Source organism: Phycodurus eques, chromosome 1, assembly GCF_024500275.1.
Source record: "Phycodurus eques isolate BA_2022a chromosome 1, UOR_Pequ_1.1, whole genome shotgun sequence".
Taxonomy (NCBI): domain Eukaryota; kingdom Metazoa; phylum Chordata; class Actinopteri; order Syngnathiformes; family Syngnathidae; genus Phycodurus; species Phycodurus eques.
This window is the reverse complement of record NC_084525.1, coordinates 48,201,390-48,226,728: the sequence shown is the minus strand read 5'-3', so window position 1 is coordinate 48,226,728 and position 25,339 is coordinate 48,201,390. Positions and strand designations below refer to the sequence as shown.

Below are 25,339 nucleotides of genomic sequence, written 5' to 3'. Positions count from 1 at the left end.
ACGCGTCGCCTTAAAGTTTGCTTCCACCAATAGGATTAAAGCAACGTCGTGGCCTACTTCCGCTCTGTTTCTGTGTTTTCACCCTTACAACCGAGGAATCTGGGAAGGATGCTAAAAAGAGCACTTGCCGAGGCAACTGTCAAATGTGGGGAAGAAAGAAGCCATCATTATGCAGAAGCACCATCACTCGCCATACACAAGTTATATTTATTCAACTTTTGAGGATTACATAAACAGTGATATTTTTCCAACAGCAATATGGCCGCCATTCTCCACATAAGACACGCCACAAAGTACCCGCTTCATCCAGACTTCAACCATGGGCTGAAATCGAAGATGAGAACAAAAGTAACACAATGGCTAGCTTTTTTTTTTATTTTTTTAATAGATCTCATTTTCACCCCGATGCAGTAACATTACAGACTTTGACAATGCAAACTTGTCAAATTTAAATTGTCCTAAAAGCGTAAAATGTTAAAGTCCTAATGTTTAATCCCCACATAAGTGTACAAAATAAATAGTATATACTAAAAGAATCTCTAGGAAAATACTTAATACATAATACACTTTTGTTCTTTAAGAAAATACCCAAAACTGAGTACCACGGGGGAAAAAAAACAACACATACTTTTCTCGTTTTTTTTTTTTTTTTTTTTTCAATGGACAACGCACGAGCCATCATTACAAGACAAAAATGAACAGATTATGTAAAGTACAGTGTTGGATTGATACACATTACCAACGCTGCCTTGATGGCAACCTTTCCTTCTTAAAGTGTTGAATCCAGTGGAGAACGTTGAAAAGTATCTTTTGCACTGCTAAAAGAGCTTTAAAGACCCTGTAAAGTCATTTCCGTGTTTCTGTTTCTGAATACATTACATTTGTTTGAGATGCTGAAAACATGAAAAGAACAAAATAATTGAGTATGGAATTGTGGCTATTATTCTTTGAGCCTTTCATTCATTAAAAACAAGCCAGAGTATGCACTTGGGCTTTCTGGTATTAGTTGGCCCTGCCCCACTATATAAGTACTATAAGTACCAAGCGCCGTCATTGCATCAGAGGCTATTTGCCAGTTCCTTAGGAATAATAACTTGGCCAATTTCTACCACCACAGCGTGCAGTTAGCCATCAAACAATGCCTACAACCTTAAGAAAATGCACACGGAGCAAAGCGATGGCCAATTAGACGGCTACCCTGCTGATCTCGCGGACCAGAGTTGGGTTCGTCCAATACTTCACAGCCTCTCCGTCCGCCAGATCCAGACAATAGAAACCCTTCTTGGAAACTTAACTATAAGCCCGCAAGCTAACGTGTTAGCAAGCTCGCTAGACTGGCAGTGGGGTCGCCTAATACGACAGTGCCTCCCTCGGTGTGTGCGGGTCCCCGCATAAGAAACACATCAGGGAAAGTGAACCGTTTATTAAACACAGCGGCGCATGTTATTCAGCCTGCAGCTGACTACAGACATTTGAGCACATACTGTACGGACCCTGAAAAATGAGCGGGTGGGGGGGTGTTTACAGTGCATTTAGCGGACACGCCCACAGCGACCGACAGCTTAGAGGTGGGCTCCATTTTTCATCATTTTGACGGGAGGTTTTTTTTTTTTCTAATTCACTGAAATTTGACAGGCGTTCTAACAATACTCTTCTCTTCTCTGTGGTGTGTCCAATTAACAAAACCTTTTATTTTCATTTTACAGGGCCTAACCTTTAAGTAGCCTTTAAAAATGAGCATGACTACACCTGAACCTCGCACACAATTAGCTCTCCTTCAGCTTTTCGATCCGTCTGGAGCTCAGCCACCATTTCAAGCTGTCCATCCTCCACCTTCTTCCCATCAATCAGCCCTTCTTCCCCTATGGCGTCCTCCTCCGCATTTCCTTCTCCATCTTGGCCACGGAATATGAGCTCGCCTTCCTGGATCACCTGTTCGGCTACGGGTTGCCACGTTCCGGCGCTGTCCCCCTCAGCGCCGGCGACCGCGGTGTACTGGTAGAAGTCCGAGTCTGCTTGAAACATGACCAAGGCCTGGGCTGTGTGAATGCGTACATGCTGAGCTAGCGAACTAGCATCCAGGAATTTATCACCGCATGAATCACAGGCGTAAAGTATCTCCGTGTTGGGGTCTAAAAACAAAAAGAATGCCAAAAGAAGCCATTATATCATTTTCAGTCTGCTGTGAGTAAGTAAAAGGAGACTGGATCATTATTTCAGTTTGTGTTGAGTGTGAGTGCGTTGAGTTACCCTCTAAACTCGCATTTTGTTGTTGATTGGCGTGCACGCTATAAACAGTATACTCAGTAAAAGGTATAGATTTGGACTCCACCGACGAATTGCGATAAAAATCAATCAATCAAGAAGCCCCTGTCGTTCTCGACCGCGACGTGCAGGACAAGAGTGGTGAGGGAGACGAGGAAAGAGAGGGCAAAGAAGCCGGAAAGGGACTGGAATTTCGGCTTGCGTAGTAATCGATATTTGCCTCCATTGCAGTAAATAAACGTGTATCACAAGGACAAGCAACTGCTCAAATAGACACGAGATTAAGTGCTTCAATGGTACAGTAGGCTTTTCACCGCAACCTGGCTGTGACCACGTTACCGCCGAGAGTAAGTCATGAAAATGAGCGAGGGTGGGGGTAATGTCGGCAGTGGCATGACGCTTTTTAACTTCCCCTGCAGTCGCAAACAGACGTTAGCTCTGTCGCTAGTCACGTACTTCCCGCTGACGTCACACCACGCCAGTGGACCTACGGCAGACTTAGATGGATGAAAAAGAAATCTCATGAGAGTAACTACCTAGGAACAGTACAAACGGGAGGTACTGCAATACGAAACTCGGATAGAGAGACAATAACAGCTGCACGGCAAGCACACACGTCTGAAAACCAAACGTGTACGTTACCTCAGACGAAGAAGGTCTAAAGTACATTCATATATATTAAATACTATACTACTATAATATAATATGACTAATATCAGCATGTTAATTGTGTTTGTTTGGACCGTAGAGTGCTGAATTTCAATTCTGAGATCAGCATAATACCAAATTACGTAGCTTTGAGAATAAGCGGTACAGAAAATGGATGGATGGCTGTTTTTGATGTGCGCGCACACACACACGCACACATTTAGTTATAGCTTTTCTTAAGATCGATATAACCCATTCAAAAGCACCTCCATTATAATTTTTCCACTTCAGTTTCTATCACAATATATACCATTACCATGAGGGGATTCAATTTATTCCATGATCTAGATTTGAGTGCTTTCTGTTTTATGGTGCCTCGAGCCCACACTGTGCATTCGGAAGAGATTCCGCACTTTTTTCTTTTCACGCTCACCTGCTTCCTGCACTTTCTCTACTGCTTTGGTAATTTCCGCTTTCAAAGCTTCGGTTGCATCAGCACACACGGACGCATCCACTGGTAACACTGAAAACACATGAACAAGCGTTGACTTTCAGGTTTACTGAAGACTGACATTGGCCAAAGGTTTGAATATGAATGTTTGTCCATGTGATTGATGGGTAAGTCCCACTTGAAAGTCACCTTGGCTAGTGTGATGCAATGTTGGCGAGTCACACGAATATCGCAATACGATCGCTCAACTTCGTGGAACAGAAATGAATATAACCGCACGAGATAATCCACAAGTAAAAAAATAAATAAAAGTCCACCGCTTGGTCACGTGTGCGCACAGCAGACTATTGCAAACCATAAAATTCGGTCCACTGAAGGCACTGGTTTATAAACTGCACAAATTACACATACTCGTAATGGTAGCAGTAGTGTGACACAGGTAGAGTTCATTCATGATGTCCACAAGAAGTAGACATTGAGCAAACTAAACTCCAAAATCAAAAATAACGCCACACAAAGCTATTAATGTTGACACCGCTGGCAACAAAAATGAGTACACCCCAAAGTGAAAATGGCCAAACTGTGCCCAAAGTGTCAATATAATGTGTGGCATCCATTTTTTTCCAGCACTGCCTTAAAACTCTTGGCCATGGAGTTCACCAGAGCTTTACAGGTTGCCACTGGACCTTCTTATTGCCTAGGCAATCTTTAATTTAAGGGGTTAAGGAGAGTAAAAATCCACCCACGCCCTTCAGGCAGAAGGCTACAGAGCATTCAGTGTAGGACCACCAGTCTGCCAGCTGTTACACATTATAAAACACACAATGATCTGTAGCCCTGACATCAGCGTCCCCCCTCCCAGGTATCTATCTTTTTTATTTTATTATTTTCATCTTCTCATCTATATTCTATTTATGTTTCAAAAGTCTCCATTTATTGGGGTAATCTAGTTCTTTGCGATGAAATGCCATATTGAACTTGCAGTGCCCAGCGTGAGACCAATTACACCAGATTTAATACACTTGCTCCCCATTGACATCTAAGCCCATGTAGCACTTACAAGTCACATGGCACTAAGGAGTGTAAATGGGTAATTGGACCCGATTTGGACATTTCCACTTATGGGTGTGCTGACTTTTGTGAGATAGTGTACATACCGTATCAAGCCTGACGTCACTCAATTCTCTGACCTGTTAGCTGCGCCACAGCGCTGGCCGCCAGGGCTTCCGTCGCAAGGGTAACAATGTCCTCGGTGACGGTTACAATGTTGATCTCGCCGTCCGAGGTGGAGGCCTCAACGCAGCTGTCGTTCTCCACGTCCGAGTCGCTGCCGGCGCCGGGCCGCCGCCGCTTCATGCCAGCATTGCCCTGGTGGACGGTCTTGATGTGAGAGCGTAGATTGTCGACGCGGTTAAAACCTCTGCCGCATTTGTCACATAGGAAGGGCTTCTCTCCTAAAGACGAGTCGACAGTCAAGCGAAACGTCAAAAAGGGAAGCTGTCACACGTGTTACCTGTGTGAACGATGATGTGCTTGGAAAGGTCGCCCACGTTGACAAATGACTTCTCGCACATTTGACACTGGTGAGGGCGCACGTTGTCGTGGTGGCGAATGTGATTGGCCAGTTGACTGGACTGCACAAATCTGCCAGAGAAAGACCAAAATTACAGGACATCCCAAGCCAAGTCACACTTTGTAAGTTAAACGCGATTAAAACCTTGAGATACGAGCGATCCGACTTGCGGGTTTTCCGAGACGCGAGTCGTTATTTGGCCGATTTTTTTTTTTGCTTTGACTTGCAAGCGCCAGCTTAAGAAATAAGCGCTGTATGTGGCAGCCAGTAAACTCGACTCAACTCCAGAATAAGCGGTTTGGCAAACAGCGAACAATTCATCACAAAAGAGGCTTCAAGCTGTTTATTGCCATTCCCAGCTGAAGTTTACTGTCAAACTAAAAATAAAACAAAGTGAATTACACACTGTGAATTTACAACAACCACATACAGTCCCGTTGCCTTAGGAAAGTCCGCATAGCTTAATCCTAACTAACAATGCAAAAATGCCATTGACATGCTAACGGCTAGCAATGATAGTCGCGGTTTAGCAGTGACGGATATTTGAACACAAACGTTGGAGCAACACGTGTAGACGTAATATAACAAAACTCACAGGCACATATTCTTTATCCTCTATGAAAAATGACTAATATTACAGCCTCTTGCTGAGTCATTTGCAGTAGTACAGTAGAATAGCAACATGATTCGTCTGTCACCAGAGGGTGACAGAAATCTGACTTTGATAGGGCTCATACATAAAAAATGTATGAGTACTACTCTTCCTTCGTTTGTACCTGCATGACTGTATTATCCTACCTCCCTGTGGCCAAGAGAAGCATACCAGAAGGACCAGCACAATGCATTGGATTGCAGTATTAAATCACGATGCGCAAACTGTTTAATTCTTTACATGGTTAGGGTTTACAAGTACTATATATAGTGCTATGTTTTCCTTATTACAAACACAAAACCTTTTTTTTGGGGGGGGGGGGGGGGGGGGGGGTTTGGGGGGAGGCTGGAACAGATTAATGGTCACAGCACAAATGGAGCTCGTATCTCAAGGCACCACTGTAGACAGTCACTGACCTTTTACCACAACGATCACACACGTAGGGTTTCTCTCCGGTGTGCTGGCGGACGTGCGCAATGAGGGAGCTGGCCTGGGTGAAGGCTTTGCCACAGGTGGGACACACGCAAGGTTTCTCTCCTGTGAGACAGGATAAGTGTTGCGGCACGTGTGGGCATTCAATCAGGCTGAACTTTGAGAATGTTTTGCGTTGCACTTGCAGAGGTGGGAAGTAACCAAGTACTTGGACTTACAAGTAACGAAGCACTTGCACTTCGTTACATTCCATGAGTAGATTGTTTTTTGAGGTATCTGTACTTTAAAAGGTTTTAAAAGTAGCGAGCTGATTTGAAAAATTTAAGGAGTAGAAAGTACAGATACTTGTTTAATAAGTAAAGTAAAAAAGTTGCAAGAAAAATAAACGCTCAAGAAAAGTTAGTGACGACGACAAATTAAAAAGCAGGATGACGAAAAACCGGAAGTAAGCGAGTCAAGCGCATTCATCGTAGACTTCGTAAACACGACAATCCCCCTTGAGCCGCGTGGCAACGGCAACGCGACGCTCGTGGGGGCAAAATGTTGGCGAATTCCATGTAGCTGAGCTAGTGGAGAAAAGTGCCAGCACATTCCATGTTTGTGGACGGCAGGTCGGTAAACTATAATAGCAAGGATGCCTGCACATTGTGCTGTGTACCGTTGCACACACGTCGTCCAATCACAGCAAGGGAACTCTGAACTGGCAACAACCTTTCATAAATCAGATTATTTTTGGGTTCCAGCTTTCAACTGCGCCTGCAATGAATGAACCACGGTAGTTTTCTAGCAAGCTAGCATGTTGAAGCCTGGCTCGCTGGCAGTAAATCCGGTCAAAACCCCAAACTCAAAGCCATAATGTGCTCATTTTTGACGAGTTTCAGTCAGAAAGCATGCCAATAAGAAATTTCACTCTATGTATTTTATTATTGGGTAGAACAATGTCGATTTGCATTTGACTTTTTTACTGAAGTGAAGTTCATTTATAAGTGCGTGCCTTTGTGCTATTACTTAAGTCAGGGAACGGCTTCAGTACTTGTACTGGAGTTATATTTTTGCACAGGTATTTTACATAAGTACTGAATACCAGTGCTTTTTCCATCTCTGTGCGCTTGGTGTCACCGACGTACCTGTGTGGATGCGTTCATGCCGCTGCAGAGCTCCCGGATCACTGAACGCTCTTTGGCAGTGCGAACAGACGTATGGTTTCTCTCCACTGTGGACCCGGGAGTGACGCTTCAGATTTCCTGACACACAAAACAATTTGCCTGAATATAGAATATATATCTATGTCTATGAATACATAGAGATCTTTTAATTAAGCCCATAGATTTTAATGTTAGAGAAAAATTGGTAGTCGCAGTTTTAGTCGGGCAGTGCTGATCAGAATCAGCAGATGGTGCCGTGAGGAAAAAAATTTGCGATCCAACTTAATTTGTACGAATACATTAAATAAATGCCCCTCAGGTGGCACAATTTGCACATGCCAATTTCCGCCACTGACTGTACTGATGTTATTTTTCTTACCTGATGTGGTAAATTGTTTGCCGCATTCTCTGCACTTCAGCGGCCCATCTGCGATATGGATTTTTAAGTGGGCCTTCAGATTTCCGGGCTAAACAGACAAGACCACAAAAGTAGTTACCACACCCTATACTATGTGTTAAGTAACATCTTGATTGAATGAATGATATACAGCAGTGTCCAAGCAATCCGATTGCAGGTGTATAAATCGTCATTACCTGATTGAAGCGTTTGTCACAGTGCGGACACTTGTTGCCCTTGTTGGCGTCGTGCGTCTCCAAGTGTCGCATCTTGGCGGTGGGGTCCGAGAAAGCCTTGTCGCAGTATTCGCAGCGGTACGGCTTCAAGCCGCTGTGCACCAGCCGGTGGCGCTTCAGGTTCCCCGACGTGGTGAAGAGCTTCTCGCACGACTCGCAGCTGTAGCGCGCCTCGCCGGTGTGCCGCTTGCGGTGCAGGTTGAGCAGGCTGATCTGACGATAGCTCTTTCCGCAGATCGAGCAGCAGTATGGCTTCAGGGGACTGCCGAGGGGAAGAGAATGGGGCATTAATACTAGGTAGCCTGCGATTAGTTGAGCAAAAAAAAAAAAAAAAAAGTTGAATTAAGTATCATGTGGCTCTGACCTGTGTGTTTTCTCATGAGCTTTACAAGCCGCCGCATCAGAGAAAGCCTTGTTGCAATCTCGACAGGTGAAGGGTTTCTCTCCCGTGTGAATGCGCATGTGTCTCTTGAAATTGCCAGTGTGCGTGAATTTCTTCCCACAGTCCTTGAAAAAAGTGCACATCATATATATATATATATTTTTTTCTTTTTCCAGGGAGGGGGGCTTGCGCATGGGGTTGACACCCCTGAAAACTACTACGACTACTAATAATATAATACACTGATTTTATATCGAGCTTTCCTAGATAAGCAAATTCACAAAAAAAAAAAAAAAAAAAACTGTTGACCAAAAAATGTATCTTCATATTGGTGACTAAAGATAATACCAATTAAGAAGCAAAAATGTTTGGATTTCCACTAGTCACTTCTCCTTCATTGTTTTGTCTCCATTTTACTTCATTGCTTGTTGTTTCATTTATTCAGATGGTTGGAGCAGAGCTGACATAACCAAATGTCATTGTTTCATTGTGCACTGCTGTGTATAATTGAGAAAAAATAAATAAAAAAAAAAGACAACAAAGATATCTAAATATGGTTTCCTCCCCTTTCTGTTTAGTGAACTAGTGGGACACAGGGCAGTGGGCCATTTCAAAATCCTTAACTAGTTGTCACATCACCAAAAGAAAGCTGCAACGTAGCAGTTTTAAAAAAAAAATATAACTACAATATATAAACAATATATAATTGCTTGATTGATTGGTTTTAGCATGTGTTTGAAATTAAATTTTTCCGTAAGCGGTCGTTGGAGGAACACATTTATTTCGAGTCTCCAGTTAAGTTAACATGCATGTTTTCGCAAAGACAGGAGGCCCGGCGTGGAGATTCGAGCCCTGGACCTCACGACATTGAGCCAGACTTGATAAACACTCCCCACTGTGCTGCCCGCCGTGCACATTTCTCACCTCGCATTTATGCGTCACAGAGCTGTAAGGCTTCGACTCGGATCGGCTGCCGATCGCAGCGGCGTGGACTGCTTTCTCCTCTGTGTCGTTGCGTACGTCTCCGACGAGCTGACCGGTGTCCGAATGCGCCTCAGCGGTCGCGTCGTCGTCATCAACCTCCTCGCATTCATCCTCCTGGCCTGGCCTGATCTTCTTAGGTTCACTTTTTATACCTTCATCATCTGGGTCATTGTCTTACAGTCCGCCAAGAGAGAATGATGATGGATCATGACAACGCTTTTCACCAATTTTTTTCCCCCCCAGTTTACAATGTACAGTAAATAGAGATGTCTACCAAATTTCATGCTCTGACATCTTTGCATGCCTGCCTCTGTGACCTGGTTCACAAAATCTAAATACAGCAAAGTGAATTGAAATTCCCCTTTAGGCGTTATGTGTACTGTAAAATTAAAGAAAAGCCACATTTTGAGGGTCATGCCTTCGGCTTCTACCAAACGTAAATTTTCACCAGGATGAAAGCCCTTAAAACAGCAATTGAATTTGCCTCAAATATACATTGGACAAGCAAATGTCCATTTAAAAGCAGTGACATCGATAAAGCAAATAAATACAACAACCAGGGATTACCAGGAAGGAAGTTCCGTCGAGGAGGTTTCCTAATTCGTCTACCGCGAGAACTGGTAAAAATGGGGGTGTTGACAGATTTGATCGGTGCATCTGGAAAAACAGAAAACATCACAATACAATCCCTGGAACACATCATATGTGGATGTGAAGATTTCCAGCTTTCTCAAAAACAAACCAAAGTGATGAAGCTCCCGTTTTCCTATCATGAACTTACGTGGTGTGTAGTCTACATCAGAGGGATCATCCTGAAAAGTGGATGCGGCATCCTGTCCAGCGTCACAATCCTCCTCGTCCTCCTCGTCCTCCTTCTTCACAAGCGCTCTCTTTTGTGCAACGCTGCTTTTGGAGGGTTGTGCGAGAACTGGACAGCTTTGGGCGGGGTTCGGCTCGGAAACGTCCGCCTTCTGTGTTTGCGCTGAGCCGTGTGTGGTTTGGCCGTGATCTTCTGTGAGCTTATCGTTGTTTTCTGCGGCGCACGTGGAAGGACCCCGCTCTGCCCGGAACGCCACCTCCGCCAGGTCACTGTCGCTGTCCTCTCTCGGCTGTCCGTCACCTGCTTTTTCTCCTCCTATCCGAGAAACAAAACAAATAATAATGTACGTGAAAGCCATGTACATTTGTTGACATGTTGACCCATTTCGCTTTGATCACTGTTGAGTTGTAGAAAGTTGGATGAGAACCAGTGTTTGAGTTCAGAGAAGCAGTCAGTAAGGGAGGAAGAAGGAAGCGTGGAGAGGTAGAGCTGGGTGTCATCCAGGCAACCGTGAAAGTAGAAGTTACATTTACGGAAAAATATTGCTGAGAGCTAGGATGTAAGTGATAAACAGAATGTAAACAATTTCCACTTTTTGCTGAACTCAATCTTTGCTTTTTTCCGCCGCACTGGCTCGTATTTTTCAATGATTTCATGCTTTAATTCAAAGTGCATCATACACTTCTCATCACCACTCACCTTTTCCCCCCCCCACTTTCTCATGGTTAGAAAAAAAGACATTTGGCAAAATACCTGCACACAAAAAAAAACAGAAAATGCAAGCAGAAAACACAACTCTACCTGCAGTGGGCACGGAAAGTTTTCAGACCCCCTTAAATTTTTCACTCATTGTTATATTGCAGCCATTTGTTAAAGAGTTTGTTCGGAGAAATTACTGCACCACCCTTTCAAAATCTTGCTCTTTAATGAATCACTTCAGACAAAAATGAGGATAAACTGTTATGTCTAAATAAGCACTTTCAAAATCCTCTGCCCTCTTAAGCCTATCCCATTTTCCCAAAGTGACCTAAAAACATTATACAACCTGCCATACCAGTGATGATGAACATTTTAAGCACACAGAATAGGTTCAAAAATAATATATTTGACACTTTATTACTTGGTCAAACATTGTTTTGTAATACATTAGTCATTCACGAGAGCCAGAAAGACGCAAAAATGCAACGCAGCACATACTGTATGTGGTAAAGATCCAGCTGCCTGTGATTATGCACAATGGCCAGCAGATGGTTTTTGTGTGCAATGAAGCATCAAGAAATGAACCATTACACGAACCAATGGCTGAAGTGTTACAGTGCTTCATGAAGCTTCATCTCGCCAACACTAGTGCTGTCCATTTGTTCTGCTCATCCTTGAGATGGTTTTACACCTTCATTGCAGTCCAGCTGTGTTTGATTCTACTGATTGGACTTGATTAGGAAAGCCACACCCCTGTCTATATAAGACCTTGCAGCTCACAGTGCATGTCAGAGCAAATGAGAATCATGAGGTCAAAGGAACTGCCTGAAGAGCTCAGAGACAGAATTGTGGAAAGGCACAGATCTGGCCAAGGTTACAAAAACAATTCCGCTGGACTTAAGGTTCCTAAGAGCACAGTGGCCTCCATAATCCTGAAATGGAAGACGTTTGGGACGACCAGAACCCTTTCTAGAGCTGGCCGTCCGGCCAAACTGAGCAATCGAGGGAGAAGAGCCTTGGTGAGAGAGGTCCACCATCATTCCAGTCCCCAAGAAACCTGCAATCTCGGGTCTGAATGACTACAGGCATGTCACTTTGACATCTGTGGTCATGAAGTCCTTTGTACGTCTCGTGCTGGACCACCTCAAGAGTGTCACAGGTCCCCTGCTGGACCCCCTGCAGTTTGCCTACCAAGCGAACAGGTCTGCGGATGATGCAGTCAACATGGGACTGCACTTCATCCTAGAACACCTCGACAGTGCAGGGACCTACGCGAGGATCCTGTTCGTGGACTTCAGCTCAGCGTTCAACACCATCATCCCTGAACTCCTTTCAACCAAGCTTCTCCAGCTCAGCGTCTCACCTGCCATCTGCCAGTGGATTTACAGCTTTCTGACGGGCAGGACACAGCAGGTGAGGCTGGGGGAGGCCACCTCATCCACACGCAGCATCAGCACTGGGGCGCCCCGAGGTTGTGTCCTCTCTCCGCTGCTCTTCTCTCTCTACACGAACGACTGCACCTCAGCGAACCCGACTGTCAAACTCCTGAAGTTTGCAGATGACACCACTGTCATCGGCCTCATCGAGGACGGTGACGAGTCTGCATATCGACAGGAAGCGGAGCGGCCGGAGCTGCGGTGCGGCCGACGCAACCTGGAGCTGAACACGCTCAAGACTGTAGAGATGATCGTGGACTTCAGGAGGCATCCTTCGCCACAGCTGCCCCTCACGTTGTCCAGCTGCCTTGTGTCGACCCTCGAGACCTTCAAGTTCCTGGGAATTACAATCTCTCAGGACCTGAAGTCGGCGACCGACATCAACTCCGTCCTCAAAAAGGCCCAGCAGAGGATGTACTTCCTGCGGCTTCTGAGAAAGCACGGCCTGCCACCGGAGCTGTTGAGGCAGGTCTACACAGCGGTCATCGAATCAGTCCTGTGTTCTTCCATCACAGTCTGGTTTGGTGCTGCTACAAAAAAGGACAAACTCCGACTGCAACGGACAATCAAAACTGCTGAAAGGATTGTCGGTACCCCCCTACCCACCATTGAGGACTTGCACGCTGCCAGAACTAAGACAAGGGCGTTTAAAATCCTCTCTGACCCTCCGCACCCCGGTCACCGGCTCTTCCGGCTCCTTCCCTCAGGTAGGCGCTACCGATCAATGCAAACTAGAACTAGTAGACATTCCAACAGCTTCTTCCCTCTTGCGATCAACTTCTTCAACACCTAACCTACAATTCCATTACAACAAGCTGGCAATTTTTTGACTTGAGTTCGTTGTCACATTTCTGTGGGGCCAATTATGTATTACTCGTGCACTCACTGTAGTTGTCTCGCCATGCTGCACTATTTGCATACACTGGCCACTCGTGCCAGAGTAGCATCTGCTCCATTTGCACACTGACTGAGGAGTATCTGTAACATTTGCACAACCGACATTGTCCCAGATGATAGTACTACTCGTCACTTTAAACCGCATACACTCCTTGAAGTCTCGGCGCCCTTTGCACAATGGTCATTGCACCGGACTATTGCAATATTTGTCATTCGAACTGCTCTAAGTGCTAGAGGACTCTGCATCTTTTTGCACAATTGTCTTTATGTCTCCAAAGTGTTCTGTAAATTGACTGTTGTCTGTTGTACTAGAGCGGCTCCAACTACCGGAGACAAATTCCTTGTGTGTTTTGGAAATACTTGGCAAATAAAGATAATTCTGATTCTGATTCTGAAAGAAGAACCCAAAGGTCCAGAGATGCAGTCAGAAGATGGGAGAAAGTTCTAGAAAGTCGACCATCACTGCAGCCCTCCACCAGTCGGTGCTTCATGGCAGAGTGGCCCGACAGAAGCCTCTCCTCAGTGCAAGACACACGAAAGCTTGCACGGAGTTTGCTAAAAAACACCTGAAAGACTCCAAGATGGTGAGAAATAAGATTCTCTGGTCTGATGAGACCAAGATAGAAATTGTTAGCCTTAATTCTAAGTGGAATGTGTGGAGAAAACCAGGCACTGCTCATCACCTGTCCAATACAGTCCCAACAGTAAAGCGCTGGTGGTGGCAGCATCATGCCGTGGGGGTGTTTTTCAGCTGCAGGCACAGGGTGACCGGTTGCAATGGAAGGAAAGATGAATGCGGCCAAGAACAGGGATCTCCTGAACGAAAACCTTCTGCAGCGTGCTCAGAACCTCAGACCGGGCTGAAGGTTCACCTTGCAACAAGACAAGGCCCCTTAGCACACATACCGTAGGAGTGGCTTCAGAACAACTCCGTGACTGCTCTTGAATGGCCCAGCCGGAGCCCTGACTTAAACCCAATTGAGCATCCCGAGCATCTCTGGAAAGACCTGAAAATGGCTGCCCACCAACATTCACCATCCAACCTGACAGAACTGGAGAATATCTGCAAGGAGGATCCCCAAATCCAGGTGCGAAAGACTTATTGCATCATTCCCCAAAAGACTCATGGCTGTATTAGCTCAAAAAGGTGCTTCTACTAAATACTGAGCAAAGGGTCTGAATACTTATGGCTGTGTGATATTTAGGTTTTTCGTTTATAATAAATCAGCAAATATTTCAACAATTCCGTTTTTTTTTCTGTCAATATGCGGTGCTGTGTACATTGTGTAAAAAAAATGAACTGAAATAATTTTAGCATAAAGTGAAAGAGTGAAAAATATAAGGGGGTCTGAATACTTTCCGTAGCCACTGTATATTTTCACTGCACGGTAACAACGTGAACTGATGGTGGCCGGATGTCCTGATGCTCACCTGTAGGTCAAATTTGTGCTCACAACCCAAGACAATTTAAAAAAAAAAAAAAAATTGAAACCAGAAAAGTTGAGGCTCCTTAAGTCAAGGTACCACAGTACACCATTTGTTTAATCAATTGTCGGCCATCATTCCTACACTGCACTCACCTTCAGCAACATCCAGCGCGACGACTCCGAGGCACGGAGCTGGATCAGCCCCCGACTGGTAGATGGCGCAAGCGTTTAGAATCTCTTGCATTTGCAGGAAACTGGCGACAGCCATCACCTCCTCCACGTTGTCAGGAGTCAAACTCAACTTGGCTGTGTACATGAATTCCAGGACCTGGGCCAAACCTACAGCGATGGAAAGCATCACAAATGGCTGCATTCACAGAAAAGCGGAACGCAGCGCTCGTCACAACCTGCGGCATTGCTGATGTCCAGATGCACCACGTCCTTCTGGTCCAGGAAGAGGGTGCGGAAGTAGACGCTGCAGGCTGCCAGCAGAGATTTGTGGGCCTTGAAGTCCACTCCATCCACAACAAATGTGCAGTCACACAACAAGCCCTGCTTGCGCTGGTTGTTGAGCTGCTCCAAGACCTTCCCGCTGTGCCAAGGGAACTCCATTGCCCTTCGAGGCTTTTTGGAGGACCGGGAGGCTGACGAAGACTCTGTTACAGTTGATGAGTAGAAGGTCATGTCATTTATTTATTGTTTTTTTTTGTTGTTGTCATAAAATGCAAAACGCACAAACTGCAATTGGCTGGCAGCCAGTAGGGTCTACCCCACCTGTCGCCTCGAACGAGGACATGTCGTATCGAAAACGGATGGATGGAAAACGTACAAATGCATCGGTGGGCGATGCATCCATTTCCTCGATCCATTCGAGTTTCTTTGTCAGGACACTTTTTAAAACCTTCCTTATTTCAAAGCCTGCCCCGCTCATGCACACTGCTTACACTAACAACATGGCTGCGAGGAGCTTGTTTAAAGAAGCCGAGGCAACTTGGTCACTATAGTTAGCGACTTTTCTGACCACTTAAGTGACTATTTTTCGAAGTAGCGACACAAGATTTTAATTCTCGCTAAGAAACTGACCATCCATTTTCCGTAGCGCTCTATCCTCACAAGGGTCGCGGGCGCGCCGGAGCCGATCCCGGCCAACCTCGGGCGAGAGGCGGGGCACACCCTGAACTGGTCGCCAGCCAATCGCAGGGTTTGATACAAAAGGATCCTTCAGTTCAGAATTTTTGGGTGTGGACGGTCCCTACTTATGCCTCAACAATAAGATGCCCACGGAGTCATAAATAAAATGGAAACTCCACATACATGTTGGTGAGTATATGTCTTTTCAATAGCAGGAGGTACTTCTTTTCACATTATCTGTAATGAAAAGAAAAACTAATCAGTGGGGTTTTATGCAAGTTCGTGCTGGAAATTTTTTTTCACATTTTCTATGGTATCAGGAGAAAATAAAGCAAATCTCGCTCTTTTTGGGAATTTTCTTTTTCTATTCGCGAAGAGGAAAAAACTATTTACATCAGAAATCATTTTAAAAACAAATTTGATTGTACTTTGCACCAATCAGGCTGGTCAAAAGGAAACAGTCCCAAGAGTAAAGAAGGCTTATTTTGGTAAATAGTGTTAGGCTATAGATATACTGTACTTAAAAGTCAGTAGTTAACTGGCTTAATGAGTATTCGGGACTTCCACTTTAATTCCGACCATGTCTGTGAAACACGTGTTTTGCACGTTTACTAACAATAGTGTCACTCTACTGGGTTAAAATGAAACGACCGCTTTTATAATACGATCATCACTTGATGATCCGAGACATAAATGAAATATTCGTTTGCAGCTTGAGGATTTAGAGACGCCATTCTGGCATTAAAAAATAAAAAAATTAAAAATAAAAACAACTTCATCCGTGATAGCGACAGGCTAATATGAACGCTTCCGGCCACTTTTGACCCGCTGCAATAAATCGATTACAATTCCTCTATGATCGTCGCGGTCGTGTTATCGGGGATGAACTTAGCATGCCTAGCCAGGATGACAAGATGGCGGACGCCGTCGCCGACGCTCGTTGTTTCTAAAGCTGGCTGTTCCCTTAAACGCCTTCAAGCCGCGCGCTATTCATGAAGACCTACCCACGGAATCGCTCTTTTGCTCGCTCCTCGACACGTCCTCGAGCCCGGCTGCTGCGAGCAAAAGTGTATCTTAGTGAAAGAGCCGATCGAGATTTTCGGTGATCGATCGTGTGCTGTTGACTTGGTTGAGCGCCATCTTCCTCTCGCTGATCGATTGAGAGGGACCGGTCGGATGTTTTTTTGTTTTGTTTTTTCTCCCATGAGCATGCGCAGTGGAAGAAAACTTGCAATGGCGCTCTTTGACCGCGTGGCTGTGCTCAAACTAAACTTTAAATTTTTAATAATCCAAACCTGGCAATGCAATTTAAGTAACATTCCACAAGGAAATAGCAAGATTCAAAATAACATGTAAGATTCAAAACAACATGTACAGAACATGAAAATGAATGAATGAAAATAAAATATCAAATAAAAGTTAGAGGTCTATTTAGAAAGTAGAATATATTTTTATATACAGAACGGGTCATTTTCATATAATTTGATCAATTGCGGTAAAGACGTGGCCCACTCAATTTCCTTTTGAAAATCAATACATTTTATTGATGTGAGCATTTTGAATTATTGGCGGTTGTAATCCGTGACCAAAAGGTCACAGTTGCTTCTCAAGGAAGAAAAGAAAAAAAATCTAAAATAATACTTTTCAAACTCGTAATACCAAGCTGTCTTTACCGTTAGGTGTCAGAAATGAAGTTTCGTGATCCGTAACATGTTTTTTTCATTTTTGGAGATACCAGATGTTTACATACACTTTAAAAAGACACATGCACTTCTTTTTCCTCTTTGCCTGACATCTAATCAGACTAAACATTTCCCTGTATTAGGTCAATTAGGATCTAGCATGACTGCAATTTTCCAATTATTTTGATAATTATCTGTCACGTAAAAAGGCGAAGAAATCACTCAGCAGATACATAATTGGCCCAGATTTCATTCTGAGTGGGTACATTTAATTGAAGTAAATTGAGAAGATATCATCCTTAGTTCAGTGGATATACGTTTTGTAATTTTAGTCTAATGTAAAATTTGTATGTGCCTGTGTTCAAAGAGAAGCACTGTTCTGCACTGTGCAAAGGCCATCTTGAAAATGCTTTATTAGGTCAAAAAAAAAAAATAATAGTAGTTGCTGTTCCATTCAAGTCCTGTAGGTGTCAATGGTGTGCTTTCAAATTCTCGCCGGAAGAAGAAATTTCAGACATCTGTGGACTGTGAACGCTAACGCTCAAAACAACGGCAACAAGAAAACAATGCACTTTTCGTAAGGCCGCTGAACCGTGTGGCACGGCCGAATGCGACGCGACTTTTCACGAGTGGCTAGTTTTGCTGCAATTTAAAATTGGAATTGCAGGTGAACAGCATCGCAACGTCGCAGATGACAAGGGCCGACGGGAAATGTCGTGTTGTGTCGCGTAATCTTTGACCTCTAAAATGACCTCTCTGAGTACGACGCAAGATCCTGCTGCTAAGATGTAGCCTACACTTGGGGGGGAAAAAAGGATAACAAAGCTGTCACTGGTTCATTTTTTTTTTTTTTTAATGCAAATTGTTGAAAATGTTTACTTTGCGACTTAAATATATACTTTTTTTGGGGGGAATTTACTGTAACATGTACAGCTTGGCACCCGACTGAAATATTTAAAGCAAACGAAATGAAGTTAGCAAGCGCTAACATTTTGGCTAACACCGGACTTTGGGCGATTGGCGAGCTGCGCCCTGGACCGCATGTACGGACAATTTACAAGCGCCAGCGAAATTAACATGCGTGTTTTTTTTTTTTTTTTAGGGAACGTGGGTGGAAACCGAAGTACCTTGATTCCAACTCGCAACCTCTGACCATGAGGCAGACGCACTCACCACATGCCTACAGGCCTAATATACATAATAATTCCCTTTGAACCCAATTTAAATAATTACCATAGAAATAAAACATCCTTTGTCGCTTGCAATCATTTCGTTATATTCCCTGATTGGACCCCCCCACCCCCACCCCCAGGCTTGTGAGAAGAATAGAAATGTAGAGGGGAGGGGATTTGCTGGAGACGTCACCAAATATGCATTGCTACTTTCTCCCCATTTTCTGCTCTCTCACTCCCACTCCCTCTCCCTGTCTCTTTCTTCCTCCCGGTGAGCAAGCTGCCCTCCCTCGTCATCGTCAAGGCATCATGGGCACAACATAAGCGCCTGCAGGCTTTCCACGCATCATGGGTTGCTGCCTCTGTAAAAGTCACAAAGGTCAGTGTCCAGATGCATGCGTGTGCATATCCTCGTGCTTGCGCGCGCGCGCGTGTCAAAGCCAGTCTGAAAGTTGCTCATTGATTATTTTATCCTCGCAAGAGTGAGTGACACCGCTGACATGTCAATGGCAGACATCCAGCGTCAGAACCTAAAAATACCACAAATGCATAAAAATGCAATCATGACCTGAATCTGTCCTCCAAATGATGAGTGTGAGACACAATTATTCTATATTTCAAAAACAACCCCCCCCCCCACTATTCCCTTGTGAGTCTGCGGGTAGTTGTGCTTTGTGAAGGTAAGGACAACCAGACCAAATCCCGTCGAAAGCGCGTCTCGTCATTCGCATTCTGTGCGGCGATGCTGGCGTGCAAATGCTCACTCGGGCCCTTCCTGCTTGGGAGAACTTCGCGAGGAATGAGATGCTGAAGTCATCAAGCGGCATCGTCATGAAGGATGACATTGGACGTCTGAATCTGTGATGCGCGCTGAACATATTCCGAAAGGGACGATGGCAGACACACAGATAAAACAGTTGTGTGTGTGTGTGTGTGTGTGTTTGAGAGTTTGTTCCTGCTCTGGTGACTTAAGTCAATGAAAGGGTCTCACTCCCCTCCTGTTGCTGTAGCGTTGCCATAGCAACAGCCAATTGTCTTGCGCCACCTCTCAGGGGAAACCCCAAGTGTGTGTGTGTGTGTGTGTGTGTTTCCAGTAACCTTTTCAAGGATGTTAATTGTAATTTCCCTTCGTCATTCATGAGCCTCTCTCCCTTAATGAAGTTGGCACGAGGCTCCAGTCGAAGGGAACGCTCGATCCGTGGCCCTGATCAGAAGAAGCAAATAGTTCCGAACCCCATGAGCTGTGTCTAGAAACGAAACACGAGCGCACGGCCGGCACACGTGTGACATCTGCGTGTGTGCTTGACCCACAGATGTCCGCTGTCCCGTGACGGCGCTCCACGAGAGTCATCCTGCACTCTCCGCCAAGGTGAGTCAAATCTCCTTCCCCGGAGGTTAGTCTTCTTTATTACGTGTCCGAAATGTCCGCTTCCTCCACAAGGTATGATGCTCTCAAGCCAGAAAAGGCCAAATTAATTCTGTTAAATTTCGCCTCGCATTTACAGTGGATATAAAAAGTCCGCACACCCCGGGTTTTTTGTCATGTTAAAAAAAGGAGACCATTTCAAAAGTTTTCACACCATTAATGTGATCTTTATCCTATACAGCTCATTTCATTTCTATCCTATACAACTCATTGTATATTTATCCTATACAACTCATTTCCTTTCTAGAGGGGAAGTAACACAAAAGAGGATAATTTGGTTGCAGAAGTGTGCACATTGTCTTTTAACTGAGGTGTGGCTGTGCCTCACCAAAGTTCAGATGTTCTAGTAGGCTTTTTCCTGACTTTCTTTTTTCTCTCTAAGCCTAAAGATTTTGTGCTTACACTGAATGGTCTTTGGAACTGTTCGTAATTCTCTCCACCTTGACTAAAGCCCCAATTCCATCCCAAAATTCAACCTTGGTTTCAATATTTTGAAACAAACAAACAAAAACAAAAAACACTTGAAATCTTCTTAATGCATGGGGGGGGGGGTGTTATGGTCCGAAGAAACCAAGGTTTTAATTTTCGGGCCATAGGCCATAATTCCAAAAGGCATGTGGCTCATCACCGAAGGAACACCAAAGCTACGTCGAGCATGGTGGCAGCAGCATCACGCTTTGGGGCTGTCAAAATGGAGGGAATCGTGAACAAATACCGTTCAATGTTGGCACAAAAACCTTCAGACTGAAAAATGGTCAGGAAAAGCCTACTAGAACATACAGAATTTATTTGGGGTTGATCAGTGGCACTTCAAATGTGCCACATCCCCAGTTATGAGGGTGTGCACACTTGTGCAACCAAATTATCTGTTGTTTATTTCTATTTCACCTCTCGAAAGTGTTTATTTTTGGGTGAAAGAGTTACAAAATGGCTTATCTTGATCCCATTTTTTTAAAAAGGGGTGTGTAGACATTTCCTATCCCCTGTATCTATCCTTCTACAACTCAAATGTTGCCCTTCGTGTTGAAAAAGAAAAAAAAAACTTGACATCGATTTGACTCACACCATGTTGTAAACATGTTGAAGGGAATGGAAAAGAAGCCAGAGGAATCAATCCCGTGTCCTTCTCCATATTGACTCCAGCCACTTTGGTGCGAAAAGCGCAAGCGTTTGAAATATCCACCCTTTTGGTCAGCACGGAGGTGCGAATGCTGCACAGACGTCATCGGTGCGGCCCGTTACTCTCAATTTGGCACACCGAGGAGCTGGGAACTGAGTGCGTTGTAACGTTATATGACACTTTCGGATGAAATATCAAACACACGTACACGTCATTATTGAGCAATTGAGTTCATTTTTGGGGGGGGGGTATTATTATTATTATTATTTTCTTACAATATTCAAGGAATATTGTAAAAATCTGTATTTATTTAGATTTTCTAAAAATCTGTATGTATTTATGTAAAAAAAATCCACATTTAGTCGTCTGTCCCTATCTGAAAGGGACAGACGACTAAATGTGGACTCTACCGTTACGTTCCGGACGCTCCAATTTGTAGGCAATGCGATGTGAAAGCGGCTCGACGCGCAGACATGCAAATGTAGAAATGTAACAAGCTGAAACGTGTTTGTTTGTTTGTATGTTTGTTTCCAAACGCGGTAATGACGATGCTCTGTCTGTGTCCGTCAGGATGAGCAGGCTCCGTCAAACGGCAGAGCAGCAGATAAAAGCGACCACTACAACATTGGCGAGCTGGCCACGTCCTCTCTGTTAGGTGAGATTGTACGCGCGACGTTTACAGCCACGACAACAAGCTGCGCCTCGCCATGAGTCAACCGGCCGACGTGGGAAATTAAATTAGTAGCCCATGGGCGCTAGTGGTTTTATTTGCCGCCTCTGTGCTGTTTTATATGCACGCGGGCATATGCACACTAACCTCATAACCCCATATCCAAACCGAAGAGGACGAATAAACATTCAAGTACGGCGTCGTCATCGATTTGTCTCAGCTCAGCTGCGTTCCTCTTTTCATCAACATGTTCTTTTGCGCCGTTCTTACTCTGACAGCAGAATTAGAAAGGCCGCAAAAACAATTTTTTGGCCATATTCTTTTTCATGACCTCATCTTTCCTGGCTTTCGCTTCCATATATTATCTATCCCCAGCCTCCCTGTACACATCTTTATGTCATCCACTTGCTCAAGATGCGTCCCTCCCGCTTTAGGTCTGGTGGCTACGATAAAGGAGCACATCACCAAGCCCACGGCCATGGCTCAAGGGCGAGTAGCTCACCTGATCGAGTGGAAGGGCTGGGGAGGCGGGCCAGGCGGCGGGGGCTGGAGCGGAGGCTGGGCTCGAGGAGGCGGAAGCTGGGGGCCCCAGGAAGATGAACAATTTTACTCCCAAATGACAGATGAGATCAAGGAAGCTCGCTTTGCCGCCGGTGAGTCAGAAGAAGGAATTCAATTGAGCAAAACAAACCTTGCGGCCCTTGTTTTTCTTCTCAGGCAAGCACGATCAATATGGCTCTCGGGGACAATGACTCACATGGAAAAACAACGTGTTTGTGTGCAGGAGTAGCAGAGCAGTTTGCCTTGGCTGAGGCGGCCATGAGTGTTTGGCCCGTGAACGACTGCTTCGAGCAACCTTCGACCAGCTCGCAAGGTTGGTTGTCGGCGGCACGACCCACTTCCAAAGTCTCTCTTCTGTCTGTGATGGCGAGCCAATCGGCGATCGGATTGCGCTCCACTGCCCCCACAGAGGTCGCTTGAAGCTGCGGAGATTATGCAGCGACAGGGTCACATAAACGTAGACATTAATGATCATTTCTTGTCATTTTTCGACACAACAATGAATCTGCTCAGCCAATGAGCAACCGGTACTTGAAATACAGTGGCAGGCCAAACTTTTGGAACGGGCCTGCTGAGTCTTGCTCGTTCGAAAGCCGCATTTGCGAACGCTTCAAGGCGACATTTTGGAAACGGTTAAGATTGCTTCGATGAGTTGATCTGTCTGAAGCTAAAATGTTTTAAATCAGCCAGGAAAGTGGAGGTCAATTTGAAAACATTCTTTATTTGGGGATTTTATTTTGAAAATTGGAGGGGGGGGGGGAAATCGCAACTGTTAGCTGAAATGCTAACAGTTGGTATGCCAAGAAAATAGCAAGATGTCAGTCTGAGTATAGAAAGCAAGAGGACTTTACATTTTGCCGTTGTAAGGAAGCATTTCAAAGGAGATGAACTCAAATGCTAACATGCTAACAGTTGGTACACTGACATAAGGAAAGATGTCAGTCTGAGTACAAAAACACAATATAACAGCCTCGTACATTATCTGGTACAGTTCTAAATCAATATTTATCTCAAAACTCAAAGGAGATGCTGATTTATTAAATGTAATATAATAATGCTTGCTACAGATGTAAGACAGAAAAATGGAAAATGATTGGTTGAAGAACCAGTCTGGGCAGATTAGATTGAAATGGCTTTGAAAAAACAAAGTACACACCAAGAGTTCATTTGAACTGAGGTTTTCCGACTTGACTATCATGTGACTGTTTTCATATGAGGTCACATTATGACTTGCGTCAGTATAAAGCAGAAGTGTTGGACTGCAGTTGTTGTTGTTTTCACGTGTTTTAGTACTTGTACCGATCCCGTCTCAGGAGCACCGAGGAGCCACCTGTTGTCTTGTTTCCTGCTGGACGACGGAAGCGTCAGCGTGCCCCAGTACCTGCACGGCCTCCGCGCTCAGACACACGGCGGCCTGGTCGCCCCCCGACCTCCGCCGGTGGCCTCCATTAGACAGCGGGAGAGCAATTCTCCCAGCGAGGACAAACGCAGCGCGGTCAGCGCAGAGGCGGCCGTGAGACACATAGACAGCAGCTCGCCGTCCGAGGACGATGTGTTTTATAATTAAACACCTTCGCATTGCGACTGCGGCGGTGCCTTGCGATACGAGATCATCACTTCACAACAAGCAGCAGTTTGGCAGGGTGGTGAAAAATCCTTTTATAAAAAAAAAAAAAAAAAAAAAAAAAAAAATTCAATCTGTTAAATGCCAATCCCCAGTCGGAGTTTACCGTCAAACTAAACAGAAGAGAATTACACGTTGTGCGTTGAAAACAACCACAATCTGTAGCTTTGCCTTTGGAAAGTCCACTTAGCTTAATGCTAACAAACAATGCAAAATGCCATTGACAGGCTAATGAATCACATCAGTGTTTGACCCGTTCAGCCGAGGATATTTGAACACAAACGGTGTAGCAACACAATGGAGACAGACAATTTGATACTCACAGGCATCTACTCTTTATCCTCCTCAAAGAATGACTAATACAGGTACATCTTGGTAAATTTGAATTGATGATTACAGCTTACAGCAAAGTACAAACAATCAAGAAACAATGATGAGCATTTTCCATGTGGAAACTAGGCAGGAATTGTCTCTCTTAAAAGTGTTTCATGAATGAATTATATAATGTTAATGAAGCTATATAATGTTTGAGTACTGAAATAAATGGACTTTTCTACCAGTCTACTGTATTGAGCGTTACCTGTCCTACTGCGGCTTACTCGGAAGCCGACACCAGCGTCACGTGCAGAACCCTAGATCTGTATTATCCTGCTCCCAGGTGGCCGCGCTGCTAACACCAGAAGGAGCAGCGCAGCGTCCAGTGAATTGAAGCAAAAGTGGTAAAAGGCATTCCATTTCTTTACATTCTATTTGATTGTCATTGACTGCGTATTTTTTTTACAAAGTACAATATTGTAGAGTGCTATTTTGCATATTAAAAAAAAAAAAACAACATTACAAATATTCTTCTGGGTTTTATTGGGACGGAGGAACGAATGAATGGCATTTCCATTCTTTCCATTGGGAAAGACGATTTGAGATACAAGCGCGGGAACAAAGGAAACGCGTATCTCAAGGCACCCACCACTGTATCTGGATTTGAAAGCAAAAAGCAAAAAAAAAAGGTTTAACACCAGCACTCACTGAAAATAACTTCACGTGAAACATTTGCGAATGTATCCTGTCGTGGCTTGGCTAAATTGGACTTTTATACTCAGTGAACATTTTTTTTTTATTGCGTTGCTTCTCAACCGGGACCCGCATTTGCCTTATTTGCAACATCCCGACCCATGAGTGGGGGACTATTCGTCCTCACATGGTGACATGTAATCGCCTGCCAGAGTTGCAATGTGAAACTGCAGAGAAGCCAAACCACGTGTTTGCGCTCAGACAGCGACGACTCTAATCGCGTATTCATTATTCATTCATATTCATTCAAGTCTAGTCTACAATAGGGCAGAGGGCGGCTGAATGCTGCACACCTCGTCCAGATGTCGCTCCACTCTCTGCACAAGGACCAAAACGAGAACCAGTTTCCCGGTATTTGCGCGCCCGGCCTCGGGGTTTACTGTATTACGTTACCGTTCACAGTTACCAAACAGTCAGTGTTTATTGCTGTCGTTTGGTGAG

At 44.6% G+C, this 25,339-nt stretch overlaps 2 protein-coding genes across 5 annotated transcripts; one reads left to right on the top strand and one right to left on the bottom strand.

Moving 5' to 3' along the window:
- Nucleotides 1–195: 195 nt before the first annotated feature.
- zbtb17 (zinc finger and BTB domain containing 17) lies at nucleotides 196–16,739 on the bottom strand. 4 transcript variants are annotated; one of them, XM_061696652.1, is made up of 16 exons: nucleotides 16,580–16,739; nucleotides 15,759–15,812; nucleotides 14,852–15,100; nucleotides 14,598–14,783; nucleotides 9,947–10,300; nucleotides 9,733–9,822; nucleotides 9,106–9,338; nucleotides 8,164–8,306; nucleotides 7,761–8,061; nucleotides 7,546–7,633; nucleotides 7,149–7,265; nucleotides 6,006–6,126; nucleotides 4,878–5,008; nucleotides 4,555–4,818; nucleotides 3,347–3,436; nucleotides 196–2,132 (listed from the first exon to the last, which is right to left on the bottom strand). In XM_061696652.1, exons 3-16 carry the CDS (start codon nucleotides 15,054–15,056, stop codon nucleotides 1,744–1,746), a joined length of 2,712 nt encoding a protein of 903 aa, XP_061552636.1. In that variant the 5' UTR covers nucleotides 15,057–15,100; nucleotides 15,759–15,812; nucleotides 16,580–16,739; the 3' UTR covers nucleotides 196–1,743. The 4 variants fall into 4 exon arrangements, with proteins under 4 accessions (XP_061552636.1, XP_061552645.1, XP_061552625.1 ...); XM_061696661.1 differs by lacking the exon at nucleotides 15,759–15,812; XM_061696641.1 differs by lacking the exons at nucleotides 15,759–15,812; nucleotides 16,580–16,739 and adding an exon at nucleotides 15,528–15,740.
- Nucleotides 16,489–24,389, top strand: fam131c (family with sequence similarity 131 member C). Its single transcript, XM_061696671.1, has 6 exons — nucleotides 16,489–18,808; nucleotides 19,743–19,798; nucleotides 21,546–21,630; nucleotides 22,080–22,298; nucleotides 22,430–22,519; nucleotides 23,520–24,389. Exons 1-6 carry the CDS (start codon nucleotides 18,778–18,780, stop codon nucleotides 23,771–23,773), a joined length of 735 nt encoding a protein of 244 aa, XP_061552655.1. The 5' UTR covers nucleotides 16,489–18,777; the 3' UTR covers nucleotides 23,774–24,389.
- Nucleotides 24,390–25,339: the final 950 nt, after the last annotated feature.